We start from the raw sequence: 22,583 nt of genomic DNA, 5'->3' as shown, positions 1-22,583 counted from the left end.
GGTTTTGCATCACCAACCCAAATGCGGAAAGTGGTTTTCAATGCCAGCATAAGTTTGGAAATTGGTTTTTGCAACACTAACACAAATGGAATAATGGCTAACAACACCAGCACGAGTGCGGAAAGTGGTTTGCAACACCAACACAAGTGTGGAAAGTGGTTTTCAACACGAGCACATGTGCGATAACTGGTTTTGCAACACGAACCCGATTGCGAAAAGTGGTTTTCAATGCAAGCACAAGTGTGGAAATTGGTTTTGCAACAATAACACAAGTGCGGAAAGTGGTTTTCCAACAATAACCCAATTGCGAAAAGTGGTTTTCAACATGAGCACGAGTGTGGAAAGTGGTTTTCAACGCCAGCACAAGTGTGGAAATTGGTTTTGCCACACGAAGAGAAATGCGGATTGTGGTTTTCAACACTGGCGCAAGTGCAAAAAGTGGTTTTACAACACTAACACAAGTGCGAAAAGTGGTTTTCAACATGAGGACATGTGTGTAAAGTGGTTTTGCAACACCAAGACAAATGCCAATTGTGGTTTTCAACACTAACCCAAGTGCGAAAAGTCGTTTTCAACATGAGCACATGTGTGTGAAGTGGTTTTGCAACACCAAGACAAATGCCAATTGTGGTTTTCAACACTAGCGCAAATGCGAAAAGTGGTTTTACAACACTAACACAAGTGCGCAAAGTCGTTTTCAACATGAGCACATGTGTGTGAAGTGGTTTTGCAACACCAAGACAAATGCCAATTGTGTTTTTCAACACTAACACATGTGCGAAAAGTGGTTTTGCCAAAACGAACACAAGTGCGAAAGTGGTTTTACAACACTAACACAAGTGCGAAAGTGGTTTTGCAACACTAACACAAGTGCGAAAAGTGGTTTTCAACGCCAGTACGAGTGTGGAAAGTGGTTTTTGCAACAATAACACAAGTGTGATAAGTGGTTTTGCAACACAAGCACGGGTGAGAAAAGTGGTTTTGCAACACTAACACAAGTGTGATAAGTGGTTTTCAACCGCAGCACGGGTGCGGAAAGTGGTTTTGCAATACTAAAACAAATGCGAAAAGTGGTTTTCAACACAAGCACGAGTGCTAAAAGTGGTTTTCAACAGCAGCAGAAGTGTGGAATTGGTTTTTGCAACACTAACACAAATGCGAATAATGGTTTACAACACGAGCATGAGTACGGAAAGTGGTTTGCAACACTAACACAAGTGCAGAGAGTGGTTTCCAACACCAGCACTAATTCGAAAAGTGGATTTGCAACACTAACATAAGGGAGTCAAATGGTTTTCAACACTAACACAAGTGCAAAACGTGGTGGTTTTGAACACCAATAGGAGCGGAAAAGGTGGTTTTCAACACCAGCAGAAGTGCAAAAAGTTGTTTTCAACGCCAGCACAAGTGCAGAAAGTGGTTTGCAATAATAGCACATGTGTGAAAAGTGGTTTTCAATGCAAGCACAAGTGTGGAAAGTGGTTTTACAACACTAACCCAAGCGCAAAAAGTAGTTTTCAATGCGGGCACAAGTGCGAAAAGTGGGTCTGCAACACTTGCTCAAGTGCAGAAAGTGGTATTCAACGCCAGCACAAGAGTGGAACGTGGTTTCCAACACGAGCGCAAGTTTGGAAAGTGATTTTGCAACACTTGCTCAAGTGTGGAGAGTGGTTTTCAACGCCAGCACAAGTGCGAAAAGTGGTTTTGCAACACCAACACAAGTGATTTTGCAACACTAACACAAGTGCAAAAAGTGGTTTTGAACACTAACAGGAGCGCGAAAAGTGGTTTTCAACACTAGCCGAAGTGCAAGATGTGGTTTTCAACGCCAGCACAAGTGCGGAAAGTAGTTTTGCAATACGAGTACATGTGTGTAAAGTGGTTTTCAATGCCAGCACAAGTGTGGAAAGTGGTTTTGCAACACTAACACAAGTGCAAAAAGTGGTTTTCAATGCCACAATGCCAAATGTCCTCCCCATGCGAAAAGTGGTTTTTGCAACAATAACACAAGTGGGAAAAGTCGTTTTGCAACACTAAGCAAGTGTGGAAAGTGGTTTTCAACAAGAGCAAAAGTGCGATAAGTGGTTTTGCAACACCAAGACAAATGCCACTCTGTTTTTTTGCACAGAATAAATATGATTTTCTCTGCAACTGTTGGTCCGATTGACAGGAAATTTTCACCATCGGTGCAACTCCACATGTGTAATATTTTTTATGATAATTATGACGTCATCAGTCACGTGGTGCGGCCGCCATATTGGAAAAACCGAAAACATTTGCACCTCTATATCTCCGAAAGCGCTGAATAGAATATTGAGACATGGCTCATTGTAAAGAACTCTCCAATGGGGAATAAAGTTTGTTAATGATGATGCCATAGGTGCATATTTGGAAAACCCCTGCTCCTCAAACTCTATCACCGATAAGGCCTCTCCCAGCTCTCGATCACCTCTCTACCCACCACCCACTCCACACCAATTATTTGTCCCCTCTCTGCCCCCCAACCACCCCAATTCTCTGTCCCTTCTCTGCCCCCCATCCCAATTCTCTGTCCTCAACCCCCTCCCTCTTTCCAGTTCCAAGTCTTCGAACACCCTCACCACCCCCAGTTCTCAAACACCCTCTCCCAGCTCTCTATCACCTGTCTACCTACTGCCTCCTCCACCTCAACTCTCTGTCCTCTCCTCCCATTTTCTTCTTCAAGTCCTCAACTCCCCCTTCCACCATAGGTCCAATCCCCCCAATTCCCCAATCTGCCTGTCACAATTATATGCCCCCCTCCCCTCCCCCCTCCTACACCCAACTCTGTCCTCCCCATGCTTAACGTTTCCTTTCGTTAAGAACAATGTTGAAAGTAAACTTAAAAAACAAATTCACAATCTCGGGAGATTCTGTCATCTTGCGATACTGCAGTATATAAGTTCATTTAAAATGGGGAAAAATATATACAACCAGAACTCCTCGGGTTATCTAATATGTACCAAAGACCTTTATAACTGGAATGGCACTCGTAGAGCACATAGTCTCACTTCACGCGTTGATTGTGAACAAAAATACCATCGTTAACTGAACACCCTACTATTATGGCCCACTGCTATAGGCCGATAAAAAGTGTTATTGGGATGTGGGGTCAGGCAGTGCTGCCGTCGTCCCACATTCAAAAGGTAACGATCATTAGGCCAATAACTCCAAAGCTTCTCAATGTCAAACACATCCCGAAACCACTGCCAGGAAAAGGTCACCCAGCTGGGCAGCGCCAAGTATCCCCTACCCCGCTCCTCTCCTCACCCACCCCGACCGCCCCCCCCCCCCCTTCACCCAGAGAGAAAGAGCAGGAGACTAGCCCATAAAACCTCATTTTGAGAATAAAGGAATCCACACACAATGTTTGATTTCAAGCAAAGGCTTACGAAAGTTACATTTATTTTCACACCATTTAGTGATAATACATTTTAGGTGTAAACATTTCGATTTGAATTTTAAATTATTTATATATATATATATATATATATATATATATATATATATATATATATATATATATATATATATATATATATATATATATATATATATATATATCGATGTGTGTGTGTTTTCCATACATATATACAGACAGGGTGAGCCAGAAATATGGTCATTTTAGAAATTCGTGTGAAGGAAATAAAAATTGTATTTCAAAATAAATTTATTCATGATATTGAAGTACATAGGCTAACCCCTGCTCCAGCAGGGAAAATGGCCTTAAAATTCCTGTTGTTGTTGTATATTAAAGTGCACAAAATGCTTTTTTTTTTAACTGATTTAGTTTTCTTTTTTGCAGGCAGAACACTTGAGTGACCATGTGGAACTTGTCGGGTGAAGAACGTGCTTTCGCTATCAAAGCTTTTTAGTGACAGTGACAGTTTAGTGACAGTGACAGTGCATCTACTGCACAACGTCAATTCAAACTCCATTTTAATGTTCAACGTCATGGAAATGTGCCGTCTGTTCGTGATGTCAAGTTAATGGTTCAGACGTTTGAGAGGACCAGTTCAACTTTAAAAGAGAAACCGCCAGGAGCACCCAAATCAGTAAGAACGGCACAAAACATTGAGCGTGCAAGGGAGTCAGTTTTGAGAAGTCCGCATCGCTCCAGCCAAAAGCATGCATCAGCCTTAATAATTTTTCACACGTCACCACGACACTATGCCGCATACTGCATAATAATTTAAACTTTCAACCCTATAAAATTTAAACTGTCCAGTAATTAAGCCAAGGTGATGAGATTGCCCGCTATAATTTTTGTGAGGGAATGCTTTCATTTATGGACGGAAATGAAAACCAAAACATGACTAACAATTTGTTCATGTCTGATGAAGCACATTTTCAGCTATGTGGCTGTGTAAACAAGCAAAATACTCGTTTTGTGGCAGCATAAAACCCAAGATAAATGCACACGAAACCGTTACACAGTCCCAAAGTCACAGTGTGGTGTGCACTTTCGTCGTTCGGCATCATATGGCCTTACTTCTTTGAGAACGATAACGGAAAAATGCCGTCACTGTTACTGCAGCTCAATATACCGATATGATTTCGAACTTCCTCTCCAGATAATTAAACAGACTTGCAGAAGTGAGCCCAATGATGTGGTTTCAGCAAGATGGTGCAACCTCCCACACCGCCAGAGTGTCCATGACTACTGTTAGGGCGCTCTTTCCAAAGCATGTCATTTCCAGAAACGGCTATATTCCATGGACAGCGAGGTAACCCAATTTGACTGCATGTGATTATTTATTGTGGTCATATCTAAAGGACAAAGTATATGTTAACCGTCCACAAACTCTTCATGAACTTAAGGAAAACATCACATGCGAAATCAATGATTTTGACGTGGCCATGTTGCAGAACGTCATGAATAATCGGCGTCCAAGATTGGAGGAATGTGTCAGACGAAATGGTGAGCATCCCCTCGATGTTCTTTTCCACAAATAAATGGCATGTTATGTACTTCACTTTCCTGTAAGAATTTGTTTTGAAATACAACTTTTTATTACTTTTACAAAGCCTTGTGTTGGCTTAGCGGTTAGGGTGCCAGCTTGTTATCCTAGGATCCTGGGTTTGAATCCCGGTCGATCGCTGAATTAACGCCAGGGTGGTTGACTCAGCCTGTCATCCTTATGAGGTTGGCAAATTGAGTACCAGCTTGCTGGTAATTCCCTGTGTGTTGCAAGAGGTGACTAACAGGGTTGGCAGCAGGAAGGGCATCCGACCATAAAACATTTCTTCAAAAAGGGGACCGCGGTGCCCGAAAAAGGCCAACCCCTGCTCTGCGGGGGGAAATGGCCTCTAAAAGTGGTTCTATTACCTTTACACGAGTGTTAAAAATAACCATATTTCTGGCTCACCCTGTATATGCAAGGGACCAATAATATGTAAAACAAAGTTTAAAGTTTTCATGTTTATTTCATGTGAAGCTTCTCATAGTCGTTTTGGGTTTTTTTTTTTCACAGGATCTAAGGCTCGTAGTGTAGGGGTTTTTTCACAGGATCTTAGGCTCGTAGTGTAGTCGTGCTACTTCACTTCCTCTGTAAAGAGAAAGCTATTTTTAAGCTTCAACAACATGTAGTTGAAGATCTCAGGTGCAAAAGGCATCACCACTCCTTTCTCCAAAATCATTCCTGCACACAGGAGAATGGCAAGGATGTTAACATTGTTAAATAATCAGAACAATCTCACGTTCCTCACCAATATAATGGTTTAATGGTATAATGGTAATGGTTTTGTTGTGTTTTTTTTTTTACATGAGTCATTGGAAGTCAATGGAAATTTCTTCATTGACTTCTAGCTCCTCCACGAGCCTCTTGCGATGAAGCTGAGTTTATGGACGTATCACTTTCACATCGCCGACAGGTCAGTGTTCTCCGGCCCTGTCTTCTACCACCTCCTTTCTGGTCCTGCACCTTCTGCTATATTCCGCCCCCCCCCCCCTCCTCTCCCCCTCCCGTACCTTTCTCCAGGGCGCACAAGGTCTGGCAACAACCCCTTCTGATGAAACTACCGAAATCCAGGATCACTGCTCACCTTCACTCATTCGTTCCTCTTTTTCCCCCACCTGTGGAACCAACATCCACATTCTCTTCAATGTCATATTCTTCCTTGTCTGTAAAGTTTCTCTCCATTTTGTCCTTCAGCCCCACTGTTGTGTGTTTCCCCCTCTCCTTCTCTTTGTTTTGCTCTGTTGCCCCCGGATCCATTCTGTTCTAGCTCCTCCACGAGCCTCAACTCTGGATAAAAATAAGATGAGTATATCAGGATGGATAGTGTCGATCTGTGTTGGCAGACAGGTAGGACAATGGAGGTAATCCACAGGAATATTGATCGAGATATGTTAACCACTGTGGGAAGCAAGGAGAAGCTGATGTTTCAAGGGTAAACCGGGTATTGGAGTTCCTCTTTTTCTCCGATGAAGGGTTTATGCCCAAAAGGTCAATTTTTCCTTGCTTGTTCTGTTGATTCCATCCATTGTACACCAGGATCATTTGGTTACATCACTCAAGATGCTACTACTAGCAGAAGTGGATCAGAAATGATAGAATCCATGTTTACTAAAACGGTCGCAATGTAAAGTAAGGTCAGGGAAGATGCCCTTGGCAAGAAACTTGGGTTGTATTCTCAGTATCCCAAACGCCCATGCACTAGGGGGTTGTCTGGCAGATGGTATAATCAGCAATTTCAAATTTAAAATGCTCAGTGTACTTTAGCAAAGTACTTTGGAGGATGTATTACATGCAATGGGGAAATTGTTTGGGGGAGGTTAGGGAGTGGGGACATCTTTCCACACTTTTCCTGCCAAGGGCATCTTACCCCACCTTACTATACATGGTCACCACCGTAGGTGCACAGTGACACTTCTGACAATAAAATGCCTGAAAAAACTTGTACCATCAAGTAGCATCTGTGTTGCAATAGCACAAGGTAGGCCAACAGTCTTTGCCATTGCGGAGTAGCCTTTGGGATCTCCGTAAACAACCAGACTTTGAATCTCCGTCTCCTGGGCTCCTGATGGAAGCTTTATCTTCAACTCATTTCTCAGGATGACCATATCTCGCTCATCAGAACCTAAATACACAAAACGCCAACAATAAGGTAACACATGTGAAGCAATAGCAATTGTATTTCTGTCAATTTTGGAAACACAATGCAGTATGCAGTGCACCACATTGTCCTGAAAGATCTTGCACCATGAAGCTTTCACAGGCTCGGGGTGAGAAGAAAAAGCCACATCTTAAAGATATGAGAGCTTTGAAGAGCCCAATGGCCTCCTCCTGCATTGAAGTTCCTTGTCAAGGACCCCATATTTAATTTATTTATCTCAGCTAGATGGGCCTTTTACAAGCTGCCTGATACTAATGTTTTTTATTCCACATAAAAAGTGGACATAAACACAAAAAGCAATGAACTTGCCCATATTACATCATTTGAAGGTAATTGTTATGGGTTTTCCTTTTACCATAGGTGAGTGTGCATGCCAGATGGTTGATCAGAGCTTTCATAACGTTGTCCACCTGACCGACCTTTGCATCACCGAGCAGACCGAGCCTGTTCGAACAGCCAGGAGAGACAGAGTTAAAGCAATGTCCATATAAACAACCGAAAGAAGGTCTTAAGATAACAAACCTATCCACAACTACAATTTTAAACCGATCATCATGAAACTTTACGAAGTTGTAGAGGTAGTCACAAGTGAGAAGCTTATTGATTTTGAGGTCGAAGGTCATGTTGAGGTCAAATTTCAAAAATTGTCATTTTTCATGCGATTGTCTTGAAAGTTGAACAGATTTGCATATTGGGTCACTAAATTGGGAAACCAGCTTTTTTTGAAGTCAAACGGTCAACTCAAGGTCAAGGTAAAATCATCTATTTTCGCCTGGAAAATCATCAATTTGCATCCTATTAACCTGAGAATTAAACAGCAATTGCATATTACATTCTGAGAATTGCATTCTGTCTTCTACCGACTCCTATCCGGCCTTGCCCCCCCCAGCTCTCTCTGGGCTCTGTCCCCCAAATATTCCTCCAGGTCGCACAAGATCTGCCAGTAACCCGCTTCTGGTGAAATTGCCAAAATCAAGACTCTCTGCTCACCTTCACTCCTCTTTACTCCCACCTCTGGAACAAACTCCCTCACTCTCTTCAATCCCACTCCTCCCTCCAGGTCTTTAAAACAGCTGTTCACCACCATCTCTTGTCTTCCCCAATCCAAAACCTTGATCTCTTCTTCCCCCGATAATTCACACTAGATCCACTTTTTTTTTTGAAATCCCGACTTCTTTCTATCCTGGAAGTTCTAGCTGTGTCCATGTGTTTTATACCTCTCCCACCCCCCTCCCCCACCTTCCCATGCCTCCTCCCCCAAGCCCTCTCCCTCACACATATCTCCCGATGTCCCTGTTCTCTGCTGTTGTACTTGTGTGCTTCCTTCTCTCTCCCCATCTTGTCTCCCGCTCCCTTTATTGTATGTTTTGTGTGTCCGTTTGTCCTTTTTTGTGATTGACGTTAGCTCGTTCATGAGCGTCGATCTTGTATACAAAAGAAAAAAAGAAAAAAAATAGTGCATCACTGAATTGGGAAACCAACTTTTTTTGAAGTCAAAAGGTCAACTCAAGGTCAAGGTAAAATTATCTATTTTCGTCTGAAAAATCATCAATTTGCATCCTATTAACCTGAGAATTGAACAGCAATTGCATAGTGCATCACTGAATTGTGATAACAACTATTTTTGAGGTCAAAAGGTCAAAGGTAAATTCAAGGTCAAACTTTTAAAATCATCAATTTTCATTTGAATAAGAATCAATTTTCATCCGATTGAGCTGTGCTTTGATTAAGATCATCAATTTTAATCTTGATTAAAGGAACAATTTGATGTATCCATGGTGCCTTTTTCTAGGGAGAGGGTGGAATTTGCAAGTATCGTGCTCTGCACGACATCTTTCTTGTGTGTGTGTGTGTGTGTGTGTGTGTGTGTGTTTATCATGTTACTCCTGCTAGAGTTCTGGGTCGATTACAGCCACATTTGCATGTTTTTATCTTTGCCAGTGGTCTTGAGGGTGCGGGGAGGTGGCAGAGACACAAATTCTCCATGTAAATGTATATCGTGTAGCTCCACCTCCAGGTGGGAGAGGGTATTACAAGTCCTCACCCTTTACAGAAGAGTACAGTATTTCTGTCCCACATTTTCCAGTGCAGTGAGGTGTTTTGAATTGCGCAGCAAGACTGTAAGAGGTATTTTGGAGAGCTATTTTGAATTACACGTTTGAATAAGGATAATAACATAATCCCTCTGGCTGCTTCCTCAGGGAGTGGGTGCTTCCAGTTACTCAAAATTACCAATCTATCCATGACCAGTAAGGTTGGCATACTTATATCAATCAATGATTAATAAACTGATCTTTTTTTGGACGTGTGTAACTGATTTTATACCTATCTCTGAAGACACTACTCCAGAAAGTTAGTTTGTTTGTCAGATCAGTGTTTGCCGGTTTCAAACAGAGCTCAAAGGTGAGCAATAGGTTTTATCAACTGAAGGTTGACAAAGGCATGCTGACTGCCATTGAGGAAAAAAAATAGAAGCTGATGTTTTTTGATGTTAGGCCTTCACCAAGGCAAGAAAGGGCTCTTTTGCTCTCAATATTTCGACTACACTGCTTCCCACAGCAATTAGCATATATTTGTTAACTTTTGGTTGATAAAACCTAATATTAGAATTATTCGCTAAAATACAGACCGATACTATAGCCTTGACAAAATGAAGTATTCCTCTGTTTCAAGTTTCAAAGGGGAGTACACTCCCTTTAAGATATGCAGGGTACTTGGTCACAGCACGTAGTGTAATGAAGCTTGCACACTTCCTCTTTGCGGTTACTTTTTTGATGAAAATTCATTCTCATTATGTGAAACACTTACTGCTCAATTGCTGATGTCTGTGCTTCATCCCCATTGAGTCGCCTCTTCACAGCCTCTCTTAGACTGTGACTATCTGACATCTGTACTCCGAGCATTCTGCTCATCAAGTTGCTCTGTCCATGCAGACAGTCACAGAATAACACAATTAACAGTGACCCAGCATAAAGTTTATTATGCTGATCATATCACCCTTTGTTTGGTACAATTAGCATATGTTTACCACTCTAAACTTCTGTGTATAGGCAGCAAAGGCAATGATTAGGAGCTAAAAAGGAAGTCTTCTGGGATTTTGGAGTACCGGTGATGATGCAAGTCCTTTACTTGAGTTAATATTGTTACCTTTATGGGGTTAGATTAGAAAATACCATAGGAAAGGTAAGACTGAATAGAAATAGTATGGACCGTGCGACGTGTTGGAGCATATCGATGTAATAATTAGGGAGAATGTAGCTTAAGGTTGTTTAGATGTGCATCATACGAGGGGTGATGCCATGTTAGGTAGTAGTCAGGATTAAGGTTAATTTCCCCTGTCCGTAATACCATCTGTGGCCATCCCTAACATTTATAACATCAGCTGGCCAAGTATAACATCAGCCAGCCATTCGGGGCTACAATGGTTCGATGGGCAGGGGACAGGACTGGCAAGCCACCCACCCCTCCCCCACCTCGGGTGACGTGACCCGATGACGTGGGCAGAGCGGGAGCGCGAAGGGAAGGCTTTGGAGAAGAAGGTTCGAGAGAGAGGGGAGCATTTTACTTTGTGTGGTGCCGGTGTGGAGGTTGGTGCTGGTGTGTGTCAGGATGTGGCTGTGCTTCCCTTTACCTAAAAGGAGGATTTTTCTATTATATCGAACTGAAGGAGTGTGAAGCGGTGGATGGAGGAGAAGATAACAAGGGCTGTGTTCCCTGCTCTCCTTACTCCTGGGCGCCCGCGGTGCCTTCGACACGCGGCTTTGGCCGCCATTATCTTTCCGGGCTTCCCGCCTGTGTGGCTTCAGGCTTCAACAACTGCTGATCTTCCACGGGATCCATTTTGGTCCAGCTAAGTGCCGGAGCATCACTGTTATTTTCTTACCTCATCCTGTGTGAGTTTTTGTGTCTGTGTGGAGGATCCTCGCCTTAGCATTTTTACCTCAGCATTTATTTTCTTTATTCTCATTCCGCTCCTTATTTTCTTGTAAATAATTCTTGCTACCTTTTTGTTGTATCGTTCTTTGTGGATTTCGTTAATAAACCTGTGTGTTCACAAGAATAAACGCTTTGTGGTTCTTCAGTCCCGCGCGCATCAATAACCGCCATAATTGGAGATCGCCTCGGGAGTTAAAGCTGGTTCAGCTCATCCGTCCAAGGCTTGGTGGTGACCAGCGGCGGACAGGACACTATCATTGACAGCAGGAGAAAGAGTTTGTTCGCTACACTAAAGAAAGATATAATATTACTCTATTGGCTGCTGCAACATTGTCTTTGTGAAGAACGAATGCTATGTAAGGAAAGGTATATGCAGGAAAAGTATGCCAGGTTCAATTATACAGACAATTTTCCAACACAAAAATGGACAACCTTTCCTAAAAGACGAAAGCTCCTTCAGCAGAAGAATAAACCCACAAACTACAAAAGAAGTGTCTCATACACACCAACCAGCAGTGGGGAATTTAAGTAAATAGATCAGACTTTTATACAAAGGTTAGCAGAAAAAACATTCAAAGATGTTCAAACGAATGAAGGCACCAGTGAGTACTATTACTGCCATATAGAGACATGGATGAAGACCATCGATTTAAAAACAATATGCATATTCTCGAGTACAAGCAGTAATTTACATATAATTATTTTTAAATAATTTATAAGAAAAAAATAATGATAAGAAAAAAACTGCAGATTTTTTTCACCCTTTGGGGCTTCTCCACTTGGAAGTAGCTGTAAAGCCAAACTCCAAATGCAGAAATAACTAGAACGGCACTCGGTAGAGAGCGTACCTTCACCAGGCTGAACAGTTACGTTTTGTGTCCCACTGATAGGCCGGATCTGGATTCAGACCAGTACTTTTTAGCTCTTTAAGGCTACTTTTTAGCTCTTTCACGAGCCTCGATCATGAAAAAAAAAGAAAAAAAAAGACCAGAACCAAAATCTAATAGGCTTGTTATTGTCACTTAATCAAATCTTCCACCAAGTTTGTCCCAATCTAGCCACAACTTTTTGAAATATCGTGGTATATATATAGTTTTTGGTTCTATCAAATTCTCAATGGTGAAGAATCACGAAAAAAATTCTGTGATCCACATCTGGATCATTACCAAAATCATATCATTTAGTCATTGTCACACACCCAACCTCTCCACCAAATTTCATCCAAATCCATCCACAACTTTTTGAGATATCCTGTTCACAACCAGCCAAACAGAAAGGGGTGAAAACGTAACAGCCACCCACCAAACAACTGGAGAGTTCATAGAACAACTTACCCCACACAGTGTCCAGGTACAACAAGGAAGGCAGTTTGTTTTGGCTGGATTAACTAGGATATAAAATATATCAGGTAGAGTTTCAATAATTGCTGCAAATACAAACTCCCTCACTCTCTTCAATCCCACTACTCCCTCCAGGTCTTTAAAATAGCTGTACACCACCATCTCTTATCTTCCCCCATCCAAAACCTTGATCTCTTCTACCCCCGTTAATTCACCCCAAATCCACTTTTTTTTTTTAAATACCGACTTTTTTTCTTTCCTGGAAGTTCCAGCAGTGCCCATGTGTTTTATACTCCCTCCCCCACCCCCCGGCTTCCCATGCCTCCTCCCCCCAAGCCCTCTCCCTCCCACAGATCTTCCGTGGTCCCTGTTCTCTGCTGTTATACTTGTGTGCTTCCCTCTCTCCCCATCTTGTCTCCCACTCCCTTTTTTGTATGTTTTGTGTGTCCGTTTGTTTTATTTGTCATTGATGTTAGCTCTTACACGAGCCTCGATCTTGTATACAATGAAAAAACAAATCTTTATACAAATCACCAGCTGCTTATAGGTGTGTGGATAACTATACACATGCAGGTTGAGAGGGTCCACCTCAAGTTTGATTATTGTGGCAAAATCCAAATGCTAATACAGTAGAATCTTACTATAATTCACCAAATGTCTGTCTGTCCATTCGAAGGTACCGTAAAAACGGCTGAACCGATCGTAACGATATTTTGGGTGGGTAATTCTGGGACCCCGTGGAGTAAAATAGGCGATATTGTTTTTCCAATTTTTCCAATTTTCCAATTTTTCAGTTTTTCCAAACACGATGGAATAATATTTACCGATATGAACAGTGATGTGGCTTTTGTTGAAATTCTACAAATACTGTTTATTCCACGTACCAGGAGAGAGCAGATCGACTCCTGACTAACTCTTCCTATATAAACGTGCGGCTCCGAAGTAACATGGCAGCGTGTGCAAAGCGACTGAGAAACAGGTGTAGCGGCCGCTTCCGTGTTACAGATTCGGCGCGCACTCTTCACACATAAACGTGGGACTGAGAAAGACGTGTAGCGGCCGCTTCCGTTTTGCAGAATTCAATCTTTTTTTCAAAATGGGCGCCATGTACTGTTTAGATTTTGATGATTTGCTTGTGATATGATTCAACGGGTGTTTATATGAATCATTTAAAATAAAAAAAACCCTTCAATTTCTGATATTTTGCCTTTTCATTTGGGCCTCCCAATTGAAGCCCCGTCCGTAGGGTGGGTACCGTTGCTAGTTGTATTAATTTTCTGTCTTCCACACAATTGTTTCAAATTTCTTAAATTATCTCAAATATACATTTTCACAATATTACTCAAATTCCAAGCATTGTTGCACAGCATGTTGATAAGTAGGCTTGAGTAGAGGAATGTCTCAGCGCTACGCAGTGGCTGACATTATGATACTCCCTTACCCAAGTTTGGTTGGAAGACTTGACGAAGAGGTTTGGATTCGGATTGGAATCAAACAAGCCAAGATGCAGTAGGCTCTTCCACACTGCATTAGTCCCCTGATAAAACACCAGGAAGACACACAAGCACAAACATAATTGTATCCTCCTCATCATTAGGTACTCAGCCTTTAAAGTAGTTTCCTCATTCTTGATCAGGAGGGATAAACTTCCTTCAAAATGCAGTAAAGTGGCTTCTTAACGTTACAAGCAATTCAAATGCATGCAAACATATTAGATTTATTTCAACACTGGCAATGGAATAATTTAGTGTTTTGGGGGAAAACATAAAAATTGCAGAAAATGCTATTTTTCAATATACGTGCATATACATGTATGTATGTATGTATGTATGTATGTATGTATGTATGTACAGTATATGTGTGTATATATATATATATATATATATATATATATATATATATATATATATATATATATATATATATATATATATAAATAAATATATATACTGCATATACACTACCGGTCAAAAGTTTTAGAATACCTCAATTTTCCAGTTTTTATTGAAATTTATGCAGTTTAATGTCTCAATGTACTCTGAAATTAAGCATAGAACAAATAAACAATTGGAGATAAAAAAAGAAATCATAGAATCATTTTGTTTAACAAAATTTTAATTTTAATGTTTGACACAGGAAAGTGGCCACCTTTTGCAGATATAACCGCCGAACACACTCGTGGCATTCTTTCAATGGAAATCAAATATTGTTCGGGAAGTTCTTCCCAACACTGTTGCAGAAGTTCCCACAAATGTGTTGCACTTGTAGGTTGCTTTGCTTTCACCCTGCTGTCCAGTTCATCCCAAACCAGCTCGATGGGGTTTAAGTCTGGAGACTGTGCTGGCCATTCCATGATTTGAAGCCTACCGTCTTGTTCTTTTCCCTCGAAGGTAGTTTTGACATAGCCTGGAGGTGTGTTTAGGGTCATTATCTTGCTGTGGGATGAGCCCCTGACCAACTTGGCATATACCAGAGGGTATTGCATGGCGCTGCAAAATGCTGGGGTAGCCCTTTTGGTTCAGGGTGCCAGTCACTCTGTGCAAGTCGCCGACTCTGGATCCAGCAAAAGAGCCCCAGACCATCAGGCCTCTCCTCCATGTTTGACAGTTGATGTCACACATTGAGGAACCATCCTTTAGCCTACTCAACGGCGTACAAAAACCCTGTGTGATGAACCAAAGATTTCAAATTTTGATTCATTGGCCCTTAAGACCTTCTTCCAGTCCTCAGTAGTCCACTGGTGGTGCTTCATGGCCCAGGCAAGGCTCTTTTTCTTATTTTGCCATCTTAGCAATGGCTTTCGTACTGCCACTCGACCTGTCAAACCTGCACCTCGAAGTCTTCTCTTCACAGTTGAAATTGAGACTTGCTTACTTCGACCAGTGTTAAGCTGTGCTTGAAGCTGTTGTCCTGTGAGCTGCCTACCACGCAATCTGTTGACTCTCAGAAACTTGTCTTCTGATTCTGTTGTGTCTTTGGGTCTGCCAGATCTCTTCCTCTCAGAGTTTCCTCCAGTTTCCAACATACTACTTCCTGCAGTGCAATAACAGTCTGTTCCAATACTGCTTTTATACAGACATGGAGTTTGTAATTAAGTAATCAGCAGAGGTTGGGACACCTGTAGGAATTGTTTGCATCAACTGTCAAGGCGTAATTTACTTACATTGCTGCAGAACATCTGTAAGTTGTTAACCCATTACTTATTCCCTGAAGAAGGCCTTTTTTTTTTTTACAATATAACTGTGCAATTTACATTATTTTCCCATTTTTGATAACCTAAACTTTTTTTTTACCTCGGGCAGTTTACTGCTTACCTTTGTACCATTTCAGGTTATTCACTGGACATGAAACTGCGTAAATTTCAGTAAAACTGGAAAAATTGAGGTGTTCTAAAACTTTTGACCAGTAGTGTATATATATGTACATATATATATATATATATATGTACATATATATATACATATATATTATATATATATATATGTATATTGTATATATATATATATAGGTATATATATATATATATATATATATATATATATATATATATATATATATATATATATATATATATATATGTATATTGTATATATGTATATGTATATATATATATATATATATATATATATATATATATATATATATGTATGTATGTACATATACATATATATATATATATATATATATATATATATATATATATATATATATATATGTATGTATGTACATATACATATATATATATATATATATATATATATATATATATATATATATATATATATATATATATATATCCAAATATATGTGCAGTTCTCCAGCTTTCAATGAGCGCAAGTAATGACGTCACTGCCATGTACATACACTCTGCCTGTCAAGCTCTCAAGAGAACCCTCTGACAGAGGAGAATTTTGATCTTAGTTCAGATACTGTCATAAGTGTATGTAAAACTCACAGTTACCGACCTGGTTTCGCCCTTTTGGGGCTCATCAGGGCAACGCAGTGAGTACTGCATACACTTATGACTCTGAAAACCTTTCGGGCATACACTTATGACTCTGAAAACCTTTCGGTTATATACCAGTCACTATGCGATTTCATACCATCAGTGGTGAACCGCCATTAAGGTATCCCATCCAGCTATGCTGTACCTTAATGGGAGCGATAAGTGCCATCTGCCACATGGCACATTACCTCTGGTATCCACTCATTATATGGAATCCCCTGGATGCAGCCGGGAGCAAACCAATCCAAATATATGTGCAGTTCTCCAGCTTTCAATGAGCGCAAGTAATGATGTCACTGCCATGTACATACGCTCTGCCTGTCAAGCTCTCAAGAGAACCCTCTGACAGAGCAGAATTTTGATCTTAGTTCAGATACTGTCATAAGTGTATGTAAAACTCACAGTTGCCGACCTGGTTTCGCCCTTTTGGGGCTCATCAGGGCAACGCAGTGAGTACTGCACACACTTATGACTCTGAAAACCTTTCGGTTATATACCAGTCACTATGCGATTTCATACCATCAGTGGTGAACCGCCATTAAGGTATCCCATCCAGCTATGCTGTACCTTAATGGGAGCGATAAGTGCCATCTGCCACATGGCACATTACCTCTGGTATCCACTCATTATATGGAATCCCCTGGATGCAGCCGGGAGCAAACCAATCCAAATATATGTGCAGTTCTCCAGCTTTCAATGAGCGCAAGTAATGACGTCACTGCAATGTACATACGCTCTGCCTGTCAAGCTCTCAAGAGAACCCTCTGACAGAGCAGAATTTTGATCTTAGTTCAGATACTGTCATAAGTGTATGTAAAACTCACAGTTACCGACCTGGTTTCGCCCTTTTGGGGCTCAATCGGGGCAACGCAGTGAGTACTGCATACACTTATGACTGAAAACCTTTCGGTTATATACCAGTCACTATGCAATTTCATACCATCAGTGGTGACCGCCATTAAGGTATCCCATCCAGCTATGCTGTACCTTAATGGGAGCGATAAGTGCCATCTGCCACATGGCATTGTCATTACTTGCGCTCATTGAAAGCTGGAGATAATGTGGCAGATGGCACTTATCGCTCCCATTAAGGTACAGCATAGCTGGATGGGATACCTTAATGGCGGTTCACCACTGATGGTATGAAATCGCATAGTGACTGGTATATAACCGAAAGGTTTTCAGAGTCATAAGTGTATGCAGTACTCACTGCGTTGCCCTGATGAGCCCCAAAAGGGCGAAACCAGGTCGGTAACTGTGAGTTTTACATACACTTATGACAGTATCTGAACTAAGATCAAAATTCTGCTCTGTCAGAGGGTTCTCTTGAGAGCTTGACAGGCAGAGCGTATGTACATGGCAGTGACGTCATTACTTGCGCTCATTGAAAGCTGGAGAACTGCACATATATTTGGATTGGTTTGCTCGCGGCTGCATCCAGGGGATTCCATATAATGAGTGGATACCAGAGGTAATGTGCCATGTGGCAGATGGCACTTATCGCTCCCATTAAGGTACAGCATAGCTGGATGGGATACCTTAATGGCGGTTCACCACTGATGGTATGAAATCGCATAGTGACTGGTATATAACCGAAAGGTTTTCAGAGTCATAAGTGTATGCAGTACTCACTGCGTTGCCCTGATGAGCCCCAAAAGGGCGAAACCAGGTCGGTAACTGTGAGTTTTACATACACTTATGACAGTATCTGAACTAAGATCAAAATTCTGCTCTGTCAGAGGGTTCTCTTGAGAGCTTGACAGGCAGAGCGTATGTACATGGCAGTGACGTCATTACTTGCGCTCATTGAAAGCTGGAGAACTGCACATATATTTGGATTGGTTTGCTCCCGGCTGCATCCAGGGGATTCCATATAATGAGTGGATACCAGAGGTAATGTGCCATGTGGCAGATGGCACTTATCGCTCCCATTAAGGTACAGCATAGCTGGATGGGATACCTTAATGGCGGTTCACCACTGATGGTATGAAATCGCATAGTGACTGGTATATAACCGAAAGGTTTTCAGAGTCATAAGTGTATGCAGTACTCACTGCGTTGCCCTGATGAGCCCCAAAAGGGCGAAACCAGGTCGGTAACTGTGAGTTTTACATACACTTATGACAGTATCTGAACTAAGATCAAAATTCTGCTTTGTCAGAGGGTTCTCTTGAGAGCTTGACAGGCAGAGCGTATGTACATGGCAGTGACGTCATTACTTGCGCTCATTGAAAGCTGGAGAACTGCACATATATTTGGATTGGTTTGCTCCCAGCTGCATCCAGGGGATTCCATATAATGAGTGGATACCAGAGGTAATGTGCCATGTGGCAGATGGCACTTATCGCTCCCATTAAGGTACAGCATAGCTGGATGGGATACCTTAATGGCGGTTCACCACTGATGGTATGAAATCGCATAGTGACTGGTATATAACCGAAAGGTTTTCAGAGTCATAAGTGTATGCAGTACTCACTGCGTTGCCCTGATGAGCCCCAAAAGGGCGAAACCAGGTCGGTAACTGTGAGTTTTACATACACTTATGACAGTATCTGAACTAAGATCAAAATTCTGCTCTGTCAGAGGGTTCTCTTGAGAGCTTGACAGGCAGAGCGTATGTACATGGCAGTGACGTCATTACTTGCGCTCATTGAAAGCTGGAGAACTGCACATATATTTGGATTGGTTTGCTCGCGGCTGCATCCAGGGGATTCCATATAATGAGTGGATACCAGAGGTAATGTGCCATGTGGCAGATGGCACTTATCGCTCCCATTAAGGTACAGCATAGCTGGATGGGATACCTTAATGGCGGTTCACCACTGATGGTATGAAATCGCATAGTGACTGGTATATAACCGAAAGGTTTTCAGAGTCATAAGTGTATGCAGTACTCACTGCGTTGCCCTGATGAGCCCCAAAAGGGCGAAACCAGGTCGGTAACTGTGAGTTTTACATACACTTATGACAGTATCTGAACTAAGATCAAAATTCTGCTCTGTCAGAGGGTTCTCTTGAGAGCTTGACAGGCAGAGCGTATGTACATGGCAGTGACGTCATTACTTGCGCTCATTGAAAGCTGGAGAACTGCACATATATTTGGATTGGTTTGCTCCCGGCTGCATCCAGGGGATTCCATATAATGAGTGGATACCAGAGGTAATGTGCCATGTGGCAGATGGCACTTATCGCTCCCATTAAGGTACAGCATAGCTGGATGGGATACCTTAATGGCGGTTCACCACTGATGGTATGAAATCGCATAGTGACTGGTATATAACCGAAAGGTTTTCAGAGTCATAAGTGTATGCAGTACTCACTGCGTTGCCCTGATGAGCCCCAAAAGGGCGAAACCAGGTCGGTAACTGTGAGTTTTACATACACTTATGACAGTATCTGAACTAAGATCAAAATTCTGCTTTGTCAGAGGGTTCTCTTGAGAGCTTGACAGGCAGAGCGTATGTACATGGCAGTGACGTCATTACTTGCGCTCATTGAAAGCTGGAGAACTGCACATATATTTGGATTGGTTTGCTCCCAGCTGCATCCAGGGGATTCCATATAATGAGTGGATACCAGAGGTAATGTGCCATGTGGCAGATGGCACTTATCGCTCCCATTAAGGTACAGCATAGCTGGATGGGATACCTTAATGGCGGTTCACCACTGATGGTATGAAATCGCATAGTGACTGGTATAAAACCGAAAGGTTTTCAGAGTCATAAGTGTATGCAGTACTCACTGCGTTGCCCCGATGAGCCCCAAAAGGGCGAAACCAGGTCGGTAACTGTGAGTTTTACATACACTTATGACAGTATCTGAACTAAGATCAAAATTCTGCTTTGTCAGAGGGTTCTCTTGAGAGCTTGACAGGCAGAGCGTATGTACATGGCAGTGACGGCATTACTTGCGCTCATTCAAAGCTGGAGAACTGCACATATATTTGGATTGGTTTGCTCCCGGCTGCATCCAGGGGATTCCATATAATGAGTGGATACCAGAGGTAATGTGCCATGTGGCAGATGGCACTTATCGCTCCCATTAAGGTACAGCATAGCTGGATGGGATACCTTAATGGCGGTTCACCACTGATGGTATGAAATCGCATAGTGACTGGTATATAACCGAAAGGTTTTCAGAGTCATAAGTGTATGCAGTACTCACTGCGTTGCCCTGATGAGCCCCAAAAGGGCGAAACCAGGTCGGTAACTGTGAGTTTTACATACACTTATGACAGTATCTGAACTAAGATCAAAATTCTGCTCTGTCAGAGGGTTCTCTTGAGAGCTTGACAGGCAGAGCATATGTACATGGCAGTGACGTCATTACTTGCGCTCATTGAAAGCTGGAGAACTGCACATATATTTTTGGTTTGCTCCCGGCTGCATCCAGGGGATTCCATATAATGAGTGGATACCAGAGGTAATGTGCCATCTGGCAGATGGCACTTATCGCTCCCATTAAGGACAGCATAGCTGGATGGGATACCCTAATGGCGGTTCACCACTGATGGTATGAAATCGCAGAGTGACTGGTATATAACCGAAAGGTTTTCAGAGTCATAAGTGTATGCAGTACTCACTGCGTTGCCCTGATGAGCCCCAAAAGGGCGAAACCAGGTCGGTAACTGTGAGTTTTACATACACTTATGACAGTATCTGAACTAAGATCAAAATTCTGCTCTGCCAGAGGGTTCTCTTGAGAGCTTGACAGGCAGAGCGTATGTACATGGCAGTGACGTCATTACTTGCGCTCATTGAAAGCTGGAGAACTGCACATATATTTGGATTGGTTTGCTCCCGGCTGCATCCAGGGGATTCCATATAATGAGTGGATACCAGAGGTAATGTGCCATGTGGCAGATGGCACTTATCGCTCCCATTAAGGTACAGCACAGCTGGATGGGATACCTTAATGGCGGTTCACCACTGATGGTATGAAATCGCATAGTGACTGATATATATATATATATATATATATATATATATATATAGATATATAGATATATATATATATATATATATATATATATATATATATATATATATATATATATATATATATATATATATATATATATATATATATATATATATATATATATATATATATATATATATATATATATATATATATATATATATATATATATATATATATATATATATATATATATACAGATGCGCAGATACAGATATATACAGAGATGCGCCCCCAGCTTGAGACGACAAGACGCCACCAGCCACCTCGAGCGCTGTGCTGTGACTGTGAGATGCGCCTCAGCCACGAACAAAGGAACCCGACGCCACCTCGAGCGCTGTGAGACCTCTCCCCGCATCTCTGGACTGGGCCGCGCAATTCTGTCCTCGAGCCAGGTGCACCTGAGCCATCGACTGCCGCTTTCCTTGCCATCACCACCCTGTGTGAGTCCGTCTTGTCCTGTTTATCTGTGGTCTGTCGGGGTTACTATAAGACCGTGATTAAGTGCCCACCTTACTGTGCTGTCTCTCTGGTCCCTGTAATCTGACCTTCCGTAAATCCCATAATAGAACCTCCTCCGGAGGCCTTGAGAACTGAACCCTTGGTGTCGTATCCTTGTTGTAATCCCAGCCGTTGTGTCCTTTCCCTTAATTGATCTAGCATAGCGCGATTAGTCAATGTCCGGGTATAATCGGGTAACCTGTTGCAGACGTGGTCATACCAAACCGCTCGGTAAATCACCATCCAAGACCGCGCCTGTAACAATTGCGGCCAAGCACCACCCATTGATGGACCTCTGGGTCAACGTGGCACCTATGCCAAGCAGGTGAACCACTAATAGTTGGCCCCTGATGGCCACAATAAAGAAATGGACGCGGTTGGCGCCTTTCTTTATTTTTGAAAGCGGCAAGAAGGCCAAGTGCACCACAGGAAGAGCAAGAGACACCTGCAGGGTTAGGGGTTGTCGTTTTTATTTTAACGAACAATGGTGGTGCACCGGATGGTGCTGACTGTGTGATGGGGTGGTGCTTTTGGTGCTGGGAAGGGGTGCTCTGCACATTATTAAAGGCCGTAGGCCACAGAGCACTCGTGGGTTGGTGTATCGATGCTAGCATGCGTGCTCTCTCTATGCATAACATCTGCATGTGTTCCTCCAAAAACAGGTCCTGGATCGTAGTGTAAAT

At 42.0% G+C, this 22,583-nt stretch overlaps 1 protein-coding gene across 3 annotated transcripts in view; it reads right to left on the bottom strand.

Annotated features, from left to right (window-relative positions):
• Window positions 1–4,023: 4,023 nt before the first annotated feature.
• Window positions 4,024–22,583, bottom strand: part of LOC137436882 (alpha-aminoadipic semialdehyde synthase, mitochondrial) — a 248,802-nt gene continuing 230,242 nt past the window's right edge. For all 3 annotated transcript variants that reach the window (XM_078787110.1, XM_078787112.1, XM_078787114.1), the window contains 5 exons: window positions 13,855–13,950; window positions 9,946–10,058; window positions 7,493–7,581; window positions 6,925–7,101; window positions 4,024–5,660 (listed from right to left, as the gene is read on the bottom strand). In XM_078787110.1, the coding sequence (XP_078643236.1) occupies window positions 5,554–5,660; window positions 6,925–7,101; window positions 7,493–7,581; window positions 9,946–10,058; window positions 13,855–13,950 (582 nt within the window). In that variant the 3' untranslated portion in view covers window positions 4,024–5,553. The remainder of the gene's footprint in view (window positions 5,661–6,924; window positions 7,102–7,492; window positions 7,582–9,945; window positions 10,059–13,854; window positions 13,951–22,583) is intronic.

The sequence above is a fragment of the Myxine glutinosa genome, chromosome 11 (genome assembly GCF_964187855.1).
Source record: "Myxine glutinosa chromosome 11, kmMyxGlut1.1, whole genome shotgun sequence".
Taxonomy (NCBI): Eukaryota; Metazoa; Chordata; class Myxini; order Myxiniformes; family Myxinidae; genus Myxine; species Myxine glutinosa.
The sequence above is the reverse complement of the archived record's forward strand: the minus strand, read 5'-3'. Positions and strand labels throughout refer to the sequence as shown.